The sequence below is a fragment of the Papio anubis genome, chromosome 13 (genome assembly GCF_008728515.1).
Source record: "Papio anubis isolate 15944 chromosome 13, Panubis1.0, whole genome shotgun sequence".
Taxonomy (NCBI): domain Eukaryota; kingdom Metazoa; phylum Chordata; class Mammalia; order Primates; family Cercopithecidae; genus Papio; species Papio anubis.
Window position 1 is genome coordinate 83,635,794 of NC_044988.1, and position 13,653 is coordinate 83,649,446.

General features: G+C 52.2%; 1 protein-coding gene across 6 annotated transcripts in view; it reads left to right on the top strand.

The window, feature by feature from the left end:
- The window catches only part of COL27A1 (collagen type XXVII alpha 1 chain), a 147,087-nt gene that overhangs the window by 80,516 nt on the left and 52,918 nt on the right, over window positions 1–13,653 (top strand). For 5 of the 6 annotated variants that reach the window (XR_004177969.1, XM_031654444.1, XM_031654445.1 and 2 more), the window contains 7 exons: window positions 561–614; window positions 1,242–1,295; window positions 3,801–3,854; window positions 4,022–4,075; window positions 5,724–5,768; window positions 7,037–7,090; window positions 9,407–9,451. Coding sequence is in view for 5 of the 6 variants with exons in the window: in XM_031654444.1 (XP_031510304.1) it covers window positions 561–614; window positions 1,242–1,295; window positions 3,801–3,854; window positions 4,022–4,075; window positions 5,724–5,768; window positions 7,037–7,090; window positions 9,407–9,451 (360 nt within the window). In the remaining variant the exon portion in view is untranslated. The remainder of the gene's footprint in view (window positions 1–560; window positions 615–1,241; window positions 1,296–3,800; window positions 3,855–4,021; window positions 4,076–5,723; window positions 5,769–7,036; window positions 7,091–9,406; window positions 9,452–13,653) is intronic. The other variant, XM_031654448.1, reaches the window with a different exon arrangement.

Sequence of the window (13,653 nt, forward strand, 5' to 3'; positions counted from 1 at the left end):
ATACTGACTACGGGATCAAACTGAGGTGGCCTTGACTTCCAGAGCACAGCTGTGGGCCTGCTGAGACTTGCTCCCCTTTGCCTGTGTCTGGCATCATGTGGCCACATCTGGAACTCTCCCGGCCAGTCAATGAGGCCCAGATGTTGGCCAGCTCTCCCTCTTCCTCTTCCCTCCCTCCTCACTGGCCTGTCCTGACCCAGCCTTGGTATCTCCGGGTTGTGAACCACAGCAGGCCTGGCTCTTCTGCTACTGGACCCAGTCTCCACAGTTCCCCAGGCGTCAGAGGCACTGCGGAGCCTGCATGCAGCCTCAGGGTCCCTGATTCTTCCTGGTGAGGACAGGGGCTGCTGTTTCTCATTAGCATTTCCTGGGGCCCAGCCTATAGGGGTGTCAGGCAGGTGTGATCCAAGTCGAGCCCGCAGCAGGGAAAGGAAGGAAGGAGCTCATCCTCCTCCAAGGTGGGCATTCTCTGGGCCTGGGACCAGCAGGAGGACTGGGCGGCTGTTCACCTGGCCATTTCTCTTCCTCACTAACCCCAGCCTGCTCTGGATCTCTTCCAGGGGAGCCAGGGGTTGCCAGGGTTCCCCGGCGCACGGGGGAAGCCAGGGCCTCTGGTAAGTACCTGCTCCTCCAGCACCCTCAAATCTCACACTTTCTGACTGATCATGGAACGTGGCTGGGGACACCTTCACCTCGAAGACCTCATTTCCTCCTGCAGCAGAGCTCCTGGGGGCAGCAGGGCAGGGCAGGGCAGGAATGGGATCTGCTCATTTCACAGATGAGGACGCTGTGAGAGGCTCAGTAACTCAGCCAGCTTCAGAGGCAGGCCTTATTCGCCGACAAAACCCTGATGAGGATCTGGGGTTCCTGATGTCTTGTAAACAATAGTGATGTTATCAATAACAGCAGTGGCTGTCATTTATTGAGTGTTGCTGTGTGTCTTTCTGAACTTTGTTTCTTTGAAGGCTGCCAACTACCCCAGGAGTTAGGGAATTAATATTGCTCCCATTTTGCGGATGGGCAAACTAAGATTCCGAAGGTTGAAGTGACTTGCCCAGGGTCCCATGGTTAGTAAGTGCAGGAGGTAGAGTTTGAATGGTAGCTCCTTCTAGTTGTCCAGGGAGATTTTATGCACATGCTCCTGAACTTTCCAACTACCCACAGCCAGGGGGGTAATGCGGGGGGTTCATGGAAGGTGGGGCCCTCACCCCTGCCTCCCTGCAACCTTTTCTCTTCCACAGGGCAAAGTTGGAGACAAAGGATCCATTGGGTTTCCCGGGCCCCCTGGACCCGAGGTATGTGATGCCCCATTTCTCTGTGTCTGGCTGCAGCTGGGACTCGGTCTCGTCCCTGGGAAACTGAGGCCCAGAGACGGGGAAAGACTTGCTTTAGGTCATGCAGGATATGAGAGATGAGGCTGAGAGGAGAAATTCCTAGATCAGCAATCATTTATTTTCCCTTTCTGCTCTTCTGCTCTTACCCAGGGGCTCTCAAAAGTCAACAGGGACAAAAAGCTGGCCTCAGAGTCCTCTGCCAACTTTGTGGCCACCACAGCTTTGTGATTCATGAAAGCCCTCTGTGCGCCACTGTCTGGGCCCCTCACAGGAGCTTCCCACATTCTCCACTTAGAGTTCCCTCTCCAAGCCCTGGAACTTTCCTAACCACCCACAGCCACTCTGGAACGATTCAGGGCTCAGAGCTTCCCAGTATGGGGAGCAAGAGGTAAATGAAAATTCAGACTTTTGAATGAAGAATGAGAAATAAGGATAGATTTAACAATTCATATAATAACTCTAGTTGAGTAAGGAGAGACCCTGAGGGTTTCCGATATGTGTGATCATTGGCACAGGTAGGCTACACCTGAATGATCAACTTGGAATTCACACGTAATGGAGCGAAGCAAGCTGGCCAGGTTCTCTTTACCCCCACTCTCTTTAGCATGCGTCTCGTGTCTCGAAAGCTGGGCTGAGCAGGAGCCAGGGCTGTTGTCCCTCTCAGGATCATCAGCACCTAGGCCAACCCCAGTTGGAGCCCCCCCCACCCACAAATCACTGGCCTCCAGGTCTTGCTCACCCATGAGGTCTCTGCATCCAAGACAAAAGTGTGGCTCTGTGGATAGGCCGGACCCTTCCAAGGATCACTTCTGCTATCACTCGGATGGATGAGGAAATGTTTCCTAAAAGCTACAAGTTCTGACTTTCCACTGTGTTGACTTTGGCCACCACACAGTCCTATCTTTAGACAAATGGACTTGGCCTCTTTTCCATGGCCCCAATTCCCTCCTCTGGTCACTGGAAAAAGGCTTTTCTGAGAGTCCGGCTTTCCCAGCATTCTGGCCCATGAGGGTGGAAGGCATGCTCCCTCACATTTATTAGGCACCTCCTGGTGCCAGGAGGCTGTGTAGTGTCCTCGAGATGAGAACTTTCTGAATCACCACAGAGGCACATGAGGGAGATATTACTACAACCAGTTTACAGTTGAAGAAACTGAGTCACAGAGCAGGAGAGTGGCTTCCTCAGGGTTGCTCTGCTATGTAAGAGCAAATAAGGTCTGCTTTGGCCCTCTCCTGGGTCCCTGGACAATTTAGCCATTAGCCTCTCCCATCTTTGTGTTCTGTTTTGATTGGCCAACTCCGTAGCCGGGAGATAGCTCTGCTCAGCTGAAGGCGGAAGCTGATAAGCGCAGAAGCTGATAAGCGCGTCAGCACCCTGCCTGCTTCTTTCCCAGAGACCATGGGAGGGAGCTCCAGCTCTCCAGCACCCGGGCGAATCATCTCTCACTCATCAATGGGTCAGATGCGAGTGAGCATCAGGATTTGCTCAGCATCCTGACTACCAAGGTCTCACTTAGAGATGGGCCCACCCCAGGCAGAGTTCTTTTCCCAGGGTACAGGACCCAAAATCATTTTGGATGCAGTTTTTACTGAGCACTTGCAACTTTGTTGGTTCCATTTAAACTTAAGAACAGCCCTGTAAGGGAGGTGTTACAGGCACCATTTTACAGATAAGGAAGCTGAGGCCCAGAGAGGCTAAGGAACTTGCTCAGGGTAGCACAGGAGGAGGGCAGGGCTCTGGGAACTGCATAACAGGTCTCCAAATTGTGCAAAGACCACTGTGGGGAGAGGGAGTCCCTGTGCTCTGTGGGACCCTAAGGAGGAGCACGAGGATATTGCAGGGAAGGGAGGTGATTCCGCTCCGTGCGGGAAGAACCTTCTATTGTACAGTCATCCCAGGGGGATGGCCCTCATCAGGAAGCAGGGAGCCCCCATGGGTAGAGTGGGGGAGAGTCTAACACATGTGGCCAAGATGTAGGAAGGACTTCAGCTTACAGTGACTGGAGCTGACGTTAATTAAATCAGCGCTTTTCAATGCTTTCAAAGTCACAGCAAACCCAGAAAATCATCCTCTCTGCAGGATTACTGCAGTCAAAAGACAAGACTTCTCAGGGCAAGGCATGGCTGGCCCTGGGGAGCAATGTCCCCAGACACCCATAATTCTGACCCGGTAGCAGCACCGGATTTGAGAAATAATGACCTTGAGTGTGACCTTCCATGTCACAACCTTAATGCTTTCCTGCACCATTCGGTGTATTGTCTCAGCAACTCTCTGAGGTGTCAGGGCTGGAACCACGCACCCTGTTTTAGAACTGAGGACTGTAGGATCAAGGTGGTTAACTGACCTGCCTGGGGTCCCATCCCAGCAGGAGAAGATGGAAACCCAGTCAGTCCCCCTGCAAGATGCATACCTGTAGCACTCCCTTCATAGCCTCCGTGGGTGACCCTGCTCTCTGCTTCCCCTCAGGGATTCCCAGGAGACATCGGCCCCCCTGGCGACAACGGCCCAGAAGGCATGAAGGTAAGTACCTGCCCAGGGCAGCTCCAGTTGGAGGAGCAGACAGCTCTGCAGAAACCACAGGCCTCAAGGGCTGGCTGTCTGGCTTGGAAGCAGGGGGTGCCTTGCCAGCCTGTGATGGAGATGGAGGTGCCGCCTCTGATTCTCCCTTTTTGTTCCCTTCTCCCCAGGGTAAGCCTGGAGCCCGAGGCCTGCCGGGACCCCGTGGGCAGCTGGGGCCCGAGGTGAGACTGTCTGGCCCCGCTCCACTGCCCATCCTGGCCTGATTGCAGCCCCCAGCCTGCCCTGTCCTGGGTACTGAAGGCCTTAGCTGGGGCTGGAGCCCCCTCAGCCAGGACACCACCCAGGGCTGCCCCAGACTCACCCACCAGCTCATCCTATACAGCTCTGCCCATGCCCCTTCCAGGGACCTTCTCTGCCCTGCTGTCACCTGGCAGGGTGGCTTCCCCGCACCCTCCCTCCACTGCACCCTCATCACCCTGGAGTTTTCTTTCCCAGAACTACTGCCAATGCCATGCTCACAGTAGCACTTTATGAGGACATTAATGGGGGAGTAGGAATTATCAGCCCCATTTTACAGATGAAGCCACTGAGGCCCAGAGAGGAAAAAAGACTCAGTCGGGTCTTATGGTTAGTAGCAGGCAGGGCCACAGTGGGAACCCGGGTCTGCTTGAACCCAAAGCCCATGACATACGTCCTGTGCTGTCAACTCTGTGCTTCCTGGGAGTGGCCTGGGGGCACCTCCAGAATATTACATTGACTTGCACAGTTAGTGAGTGGCAGAGCATCGATCTGCTTATTTATGTGCACCTGATGAAGTGGGTTGGGAAGGGTCTCTATGGGGCTGTTGGAGCACCAGGTGGGCACTCAATGGGTGGGCCCCTGATTTTGTCCTGTGCATGAGGCCATCCTTAGCCTTCCTGTGCCCCACTTACCTTAGCTCAGGCGCCAGGCCCCCGTGACACACAGCCCTGGGCTGAGGGTGCGGGAAGCCCAGATTTACCGCAACCGCAGGCGGGCATCCAGCTGACATGGATCCCTTCTTGGGCTGGCTCTGGGTCTGGCGGGGTCCCAGCTCTGGCTCTGGGAGCCACCACGTGGAGTTGCTTTCCTGGAAGCTGGGGGAAAGGAGCTGGGGAGTGGCTCTGGAGGGAGCCCCTTGGTCAGGCCTGGCATACCAGAAGGAGCCAATTCGGAGGCTCCCTGAGCCTGTGGGGATTGGAGGGGACCAGGAGAGTCTCATGGGCCAGAAGCGGGAAAGTAGGGGAGAGGAGGGACTGGCGCCAGCCACGTGCTTCTGTCTACACTCACATTACCACTCAAGATGTATGCCTGCTACTTGTTCACGTCTTCATTCATTCATTCATTCACCAAACACCCCCTAGACACTGCACCATCCCAAGTGATGTTTGGGGGTGGCTGCAAGAAAGAATAAGGCATCATTGCTGAGCTCCAGGAACTCAGCTGAAGCCACTTACTATACTTGAGGATGATCTTCTCCACTCTAGAAAACTGAAACACAGCGAGGCTGAGGTCTGCCAGTGAGCAAATGGCAAAACTCAGAGCCTACATCTTTGAACTGCAGTTTGAGGCTCTGTTCCTCACAGAACACCATGGGGTTTCACTCTGATGCCCAGGACTTCCATGGAGTCGCCATTCACTGGAAGTCACTGTGTAGCCTGGCCTTTAGGCCATGGCCAGTGGAGCCTCTGCCCTGAGTGGGGCCAGGCAGGTGGGCCAGGGATACTGTTTCTCTTTGTCCAGGAGGGCTCTCCTCCGTCCATCCCTTTCCCTCCATACAGGACAAGATCTCTGCAAGTCCAACTGGATTAACTTTCTCCTTTTTTCCTCTCTCGTGTCTCCCAATTCTAGGGAGATGAGGGACCCATGGGGCCACCAGGGGCCCCTGGCTTGGAGGTGAGTATCACTAGCCTGGGGTAGGTGGCATTCATGGGAGCTGAGCCAGCTGTGCACAGGCAGGGCAACGTGGTCAGTGCTCCAGAGGGAAGTCATCAGTGAGGGCCTTGTACCAGCCAGAGAGAGAACTAGGACAGACCCAAAGGAGAGAGACAAGAGCCAGGAAACTGACTGTCACTGCCCACCCCCTATATGCCAGGTGCTTCATGTCAGTATTTATTCTCCTTGAGTCTCCCATGACACACGATTGCTTTCGTTGGTTTCATTAGAGAAGAGGCAAACGAGAGTGAAGGCTTTAGCTCAACATCTCACAGCCAGGCAGTGGGGACGCCCTGCCTGGGCCCTTAGCCCGAGCCCTCTGCGCTTTTCCAAGCTGCCTTTCTGAAGTCACTTGTCCCACACCCCCTTTGATCCCAGCCATTGCATAAACCAGCAGTTCATGAAGTTTCTGGTATCCAGAGATTTTTACACTCTTAAAAATGATGGAGGACCCAAAGACCTTTGTTTGTGTGGGTTGCATCTACTGAGATTAGTAATTAAAACCAAGAGACTTTAAATGTATTTATTCATTCATTGAAGATTAATCATAAGCTCATTTCCTGTTAATAAAAATAATATGTTTAGGAGAATTCACTCTATTTTCCATAGCAAAATAATTGAGTGGAAAGAGTGGCGTTGTGTTACCATTTTTGCAGATCTCTTTAATGTCTGGCTTAATAGAAGTCAGCTGGCTTCTCAGCTCTGCTTCTGCATTCAGCCCACTGACAATATCGCACACCATGCAGCCTCGGGATGATGCCACTTACTTTCACGAGAGTGACAGTGACAAAGGCGAATGACATCTTAGTGTTATTATGAAAATCATTTTGACCTCGTGAACCTTCTGAAAGGGTCTCAGGGACCCCTGGAGTCCTCAGGCCACACTTTGAGGACCACTTGCACAAACCATTCCCTTCCCTGTGCCCCCTATCATCTGCCAAGTTCCTTCCTTTCCCTCACTCCCTGAAGGCAGGTGTCATCATCCTCATTTGCAACAGGAAGACCAGCCCAGGGATGGGGGAGGCTTCCCAGAGTTCACGCAGCTGGAAACCCTGCCTGCATTCCAGGACGGCTGGCCACCTGGTGGACTCAGGGTTCTATGCCCCCGGCCACCAGGGTATGTGGCTCTCTACAGCCATGGATACCCCATGCCAGGTCCTTGGGGCTCCTGGACCCCAGCAATGTTGCCCCTGCCCAGCTTCTCCCACTTACTTCTCTCTCTGTTGCAGGGTCAGCCTGGCAGGAAGGGCTTTCCTGGGAGGCCCGGCCTGGATGGCGTGAAGGTAAGGGGACCTGGAGATCCTTTGGGACAAGAGGAAAGAGGGGGTCCTACATATTCAGGCCCCAATTCAAACCGCAAATCCCACGGCCAGTTGTGAAAAGGGAGAAAAAAATTGGTTCCCATTTAGAACAAAGTATTGGTAAAAGATGGAAAAAATGGACATAACCTAAGTGTCCAACTGTGGGGGATTGTTCAAGTAGTGGGATATAGTGCAGCCACCCTAGATGGTGTTTTGGGCTATTTTACAAGATGGGAAGATACCTGAATGTGGGGTGGGGGTGGTGGAGGAAACAGGTTATAAAAGGAAATGCTCAAGTGTGAGCCTGTAGCAGGGGCTGGGTTGCACCATTTCTTTTTATTTTCTTTTCTCTTTTTTTTTTTTTTTTTTTTTGAGACGGAGTTGCTCTGTTGCAGGCTGAAGTGCAGTGGTGCGATCTCGGCTCACTGCAACTTCCACCTCCCAGGTTCAACCGGTCCTCCTGCCTCAGCCTCCTGAGTAGCTGGGACTACAGGCGTGCGCCACCACACCCAGCTGATTTTTTGTGTTTTTAGTAGAGACAGAGTTTCACCATGCTGGCCGGGTGCGGTGGCTCACACCTGTAATCCCAGCACTTCGGGAGGCTGAGGCAGGCAGATCATGAGGTCAAGAAATCGAGACCATCCTGGCCAACATGGCACCCTGTTTCTTTACGCACAGAGCAGAGGCTAGAAAGTGGACAGGGATTATCTCTGGGTGGTGGGACAATAGGAGATTTTCATTTTCTTCTGTGGACCTCTATATTTTCCCTATTCTGCATAGTAAATAGATAGTACATATATTAATAGGGTTTTTAAAAAATATTATCAAAAAAGACCTGGCCCAAGGTGGGACAGTAATGATCCTCAGCCCATGGGCAGCCTCACTTAATAGTTTTCCAAGGACTCTCCTTGAGTTGGAGTTTCCTAGCCATTCTGGGCAAAAGATTATCGGGTCAAGATTACAGATGGGCAAACCCACAGGAGGTTAGGATAGAGCCGGGGGAGCCCAGGTCATCCACAGCTACTTCCCTTCTGGGGAAATGGCCCACGCATCTGTCCTGGCCCCTCCAGTTTTCATGAGGTCCGGGGAGGAGCTGAAGGGGGAGGAGGCTCCACCCAGGCTCGCAGTAAGCCACATCCCTGTATGCGCCAAACTCCTGGCTAGTCCCGAGCTCATGTCTTGCCGTCTGAGGTTTCGGCCTCTCTCCCTCAGATACCAGTTGGGTTTCTGTGGTGGGAGTGGTGACATCGCTTGTGTGGATTTATCCCACAGGTCTGCTGTGGGGAGACCGGGGCGCTGTGGCCGCCTGAGGAGCAGGAGCCACCTCAGCATGGGACAAAACAGACAGACAAGGCCGAGATAGGCCACCCAATGTGAAAGTGGGACAGAGCCTTGAAGACAAATGAGTCTGATTTCCCTTCTTTATAGCTGGGGCAGCTGAGCCCAGAGCAGAGATGGGACTCACCCCAGCCACCTGTGAGCTGGTGGCAGAGCTCTGGTGTGCTGAGGTCTAGGACCCTGGTGCCCTGACGTCCCATGTCCCTGCTCTTCCTGCGATAGGACAGCCTGATGCAGTGGGAATATGCATTTCTTTTTTTTTTTTTTTTTTGACAGTCTCTCTCTTGTCACCTAGGCTGGAGTACAGCGGTGCAATCTCGGCTCACTGCAACTTCCACCTCCTGGGTTCAAGCAATTCTCCTGCCTCAGCCTCCCAAGTAGCTGGGATTACAGGCATGCAGCACCACACCCAGCTAATTTTTGTATTTTTAGTAGAGACGGGGTTTCTCCATGTTGGCCAGGCTGTTCTCAAACTCCTGACCTCAGGTGATCTGCCCACCTCGGGCTCCCAAAGTGCTGGGATTACAGGCATGAGCCACCGCACCTGGCTCGGAATGTGCATTTCAACCGGGCAGACCAAGGTTTCGGTTGTAGCCCTACCTCTGGCTCACTGTGTGACCTCAGGCAGGTCACTTCACCTCTCTGGGCCTCATTTTCCACCTCCACAAAATGCAGTGGGCTTCTGAAGGACCTAGATGAGACATATACATCTGGGTGCTGAGTAAGCCAAGGCCCCCTCAGAGGGAATGGGTGACTAGAGTCATGTCTGCTTGAGATTCTGTCCAAGGACCCCTTTGACTCTGCCCCATTTGTTGGGGGTCTCCAAGACCACACACTGGAGATAAGATCCCTGGTTCATCCCCACCAATGGCAACTAAGGCCAGCAGGCCTGGGACTTCCCCAGGAGGTCTAGACTTTCATCTGCCATCCTAATCCATCCTCCTCTTTGTCTCTTTGCAGGGGGAACCAGGGGATCCTGGTCGGCCGGGGCCTGTGGGAGAGCAGGTTAGTTAGCAGCGGTCTCTGAATGAGTGGCTCCATTTTTTTGCGCCCTTACTCTGTGCCAAGCCCTTTGCCCAGCACCCTCCAGGCATCACCTCGTGTAATTCTCAGAATAACTCCCAAGGTAGGTTCAGTCCTCTACCCCTTTGATGGATGTAGACGGTGACCCTCAGAGCAGGGAAGTCTCTAAATGAGAAAGGCGTAGATCAGAGTCCTGACAGCTTTTTCCCACAGCCTGACTCTACACACAGGTTTTTGGTGCATTTGCCCAAAGAGGTTATGTGACTGCTCCCCCAGGACGTTAAAACTGGAGGAGCCCTTGGCAGTCGTTGCTCGTGTTCCCATCAGCTTATAGATCAGGAAGCCAAAAGCCAGAGAAGTGTTACCACTTGCCAAAGGCCCTTGGTCTAGGCATCCCTAAATTATATAGAAGATGAAATCCAAACCAGTGGCTCTGGTGGTTGGTCAAGGTCTGAAGAAGAGAAGAGGTTGCAACTAGTCATTAAAATGGAGGTTTGAGGATCACGACCTTCAATTAAAGTCCAGAGAAACAGCTCTGAGTGATGGGCGGACGGACAGCTTCAGTCCTTCCTGCCCAGCCCTGGGGTCTCCTGAAAGCTTAACCTCAGGACTCAGAGGTGGAGAGGTGTTCATCTCCTCCACTCCTTTAAATATGGAGCTCATTTCTGGAAGGGGCTTCCTCAAGCTGGAACGACTGATGCTCGGGATGACCATAGAGGAATTTGGCCACACTGCGAAACCCTGTCAGTGGCGTGAGAGTCACACACGATGGGCTTCCTCACCAGGCCTGCAACATCTGTTGGGGGAAGAAAGGAATTAAAGCAGGGGGAGGCCTGGATTTTTGAACTCTTTCCAGTGACATTCGAGCGCATTCTGTGGGAAGCCCAGGAGTTTGGAAAGGCTGCCGTGGCCTGGATATATTTCCTGATTGGAAAAAAAAAAAAAAAAAGGGCAATTTGATCAGCAAATTCAATTTCATAGTTATGCTAATGGTAGGGCCCTCGGGAAATAGATATGCAGGGTCTTGGAAGTCAGAACACAAACATCCTTGGAAATCACTGTATCTAAGAGTCCTAACCATTTTTTGTGCCTTGGATTTCTCTGCCAGGCTGGAAAAGCCCAAGGATCCCCTTCTCAGAATAGAGTTTGTAAATGCCTAAAATTAAAAACAAAGGAAACTGATTATATAGAAATGCAATTATGAAAATATGTTAACATTTAATATAGTCATATATATGCTTCTTTGGCAATGCATTAAATAATGAGTTCTAGCAGCAAGTGTAACAGCGGCCTCAATTTTAAAGTAATGCCAAGCCTTAGTGATGTATTTTGAGATCTCTGCAGCAATGATGGTAATGTGACATGTCACTTTCTGGGACAGTCCCAGGTCCTTGTAATACTACTGTGGTTTGTTGCCTACACTCATATTTGAGGCACATGTAAATTTCAGTTAGAGGTTCATGAAAATAAGAGTTTTAATTTTTTTCCATTCAAGTTGATATACCCTCTGAATTCTGTTCATAGAGTCTGACAGAGACCCCAGGTTTAGAACCCCCAGATTCGATTCCATGTTGGCAATCTGGGATTTATGGAGGAGAAGCAGGTTTGACCAAGATCACCAAGTGGGATAGTGGCAGAACCAGGCCCAGGAGGGGTGGGAACCTCGCCTGGAGCAGCCCAGGCTCATTTGGTCAGCAGAGCGCCCAGCTTGCTGCCCAGGCAGCTTGGACAGTAGCAGGAAGGAGGCAGAGCTGGAACCCTGTGGCTGCTGTAAGGCACATGGAGGTACCATGCCAGCCATTCCCCTGGCCCCCACCCCATGTGGTCACAGTGAAAGGGCAGGCATTTTCTGTTCACTGCAGAATCAGAGGATCCCTGGGAAAGTTCTGAAGCTCACACCACGGGACCTCCTTGTAATCATAGTATTGGGTTGGTGCAAAAGTAATCGCAGTTTTTACCATTATAACGGCAAAAACTGGGATTACTTTTGCAACGACCCAATAACAGTGACATTCATTAGTCACCTGTTAGGTACCAGACTCTGTGCCAAATGCTATCTACGCGATCGTCTATGGCAGTCAGTATTACTATCCTCATTTTGCAAATGAGGAAACTGAGGCTCTGGGAAGTTAAGTAACTTGTCCAAGATCTCACAGGCAGTAACATCACTGTCAGAGGCAAGACTGACACTGAGGTCTGCTGGGTTCCCAATGCCTGCCTCGAGGGCTGAAAACTCGCTGACCTCCTGAGCCCTGGCATGTCTCTAACAGAGCACAGACTGCTTGCCAGGCCCTGGTTGAGGTGCTGAGGACAGGGCATGGGTCTTGCCTTCAAGACGCCCCGTCCAGGGGCAGCCACGCATGGAAACACATCACACTGAGCTGTCTAGTGCAGCTCAGCGTCCATAGCCCTTTCATTCTCAGTTGTATCCCCAAGGCCTAGCATATGAGAGGAGAAAGAAAACCTCCCATAGCAGACAATGGCCCTTTATCTGTAGGCAATGTGAGGACCAGGCTAGCCTCCTCCCCAAAACTGGGGACCCGGATCCCGCCTGTGCAGTGCCCGCTGTGGGCAACAATGCTACCTCCTCCTGTGCCTGCTTTGCCAACCTGAGAGGAGCCAGCCATGCCCACAGCTTTCAGAGCTGCTTCTCCGTTGACCTGCCTGGACTTCGGGGCCTGGCCTCTCTGGACCGGCCTCAAGAACAGGCCTGCCAGGATGTTCTGGGACGGTACCCCAAGGGGGGTCTCAGGGGTGCGGGTTGGGCGATGGGGCACTTGCTGTATGGCTCTTATTCATTAGGATCCTGTTTGGCTTCTTGTTTGAGGTTTATGACCTGCTTGCCTTCCAGGACCCAACATCTCATAAATTTAAAGTAGCTATGAAATTTCTGTTTCTCTGGGCCAATCAGGCAGGGGCCTTTTAACAGAGCAGTTTTTATTCCCTTCATTTGGCATCCTCTAAATGTCTGACTGCTCCCTTGTGGGAAGCTCAGGCCTCTGTCTTACCCCTGTGCCCTTGTAAAATAAATTAAGAGGGGATGGGAAAGAGCGAACATGTATGAAGTACCTCTACGCATCGTGCGCCATCTCCGTATTCAGAACAGCGCCAGGAGTTAGGGAGGTACCTTTATTGTCCCCCATTCTGCAGATGAGGCTCTGAGAGACTGATTTGCCCAGAACCCACACACCTGAAGACTGAATGACAGTGACATAAAGTGCCTGGTACAGGGCTTGGCACACAGGAAGTGCTCAATATGTTCAAGCTGTTATAATATTGCTATCACTTGGAAAATGTTCTAATTAATTTTTAAAAATTAAGTTATTGCAAAAATCAAATATTTGATTATTTTCTGTGATATGTTAGCTGTGACCTCATACCTAGTACCTCATCCCTCTTACCTTATACTTCAGAAAGGTCTCTGAGCCCAGGGAACTAGAGGCAGGCCCAGGACCCACCATGTGTAGTGCCAGGGTGGTGCTGGGATGTACAGGAGATCTGGGCCCTGTTCACAGCCACATGCTTTGGAGGCCTTGGGCTGGAGGGGAAGGTGCATGGTCTTTGGAGCCACACAACCAGAGCTGCCATCCCAGGCTGCAGCAGCAAGACACGTGTGGCCCTTGCTGAAGTGACCACTTTAAAACTGTCTTTAGATAAGAAAGTGTGGATCTCAGAGGTAACGCTCTCACTGTAGTTGACTGACAGCTGGACCGGCTTTATTGCCTGAGTACACAACCTCTGGCCTACTCCTGGCCCAAGGTCTCATTCTACTCTGGCCAGGGTTTGGGGGACAGGGAGCGGATTTTGTGGAAGAAATCCACTCATCCCTCCGTCTTTCCTAATTCACTCTTGGCTGCAAATCTGGGTTCTTCTGAAGCCACTTCTGCACTCCTGAACCACACAAGGCCCTCCCCACTCAGTTGCATTTTCCTTAGCAGGGAAGAAAGTAGGGCCTGAATAAGAAATTGGTGGGCCTTCCTCGGTGACCCCTCCTGGCTGTCCACCCTCGCTGCATCTGTGCGTGTTTGCCTGCTCAGGGAGATGGCAAGGGCTGGGGCCACCTAGAAAGACCCCCTGGAACCCAGAGGCAAGTTGTCACCCAGCGGAGTTCAGCAGAGCAGCGGGAGCCACAGCGTGTGTCTGTGTGTGCACCCTTTCAGAAACAGGCAAGAAGGCCTTTCAGA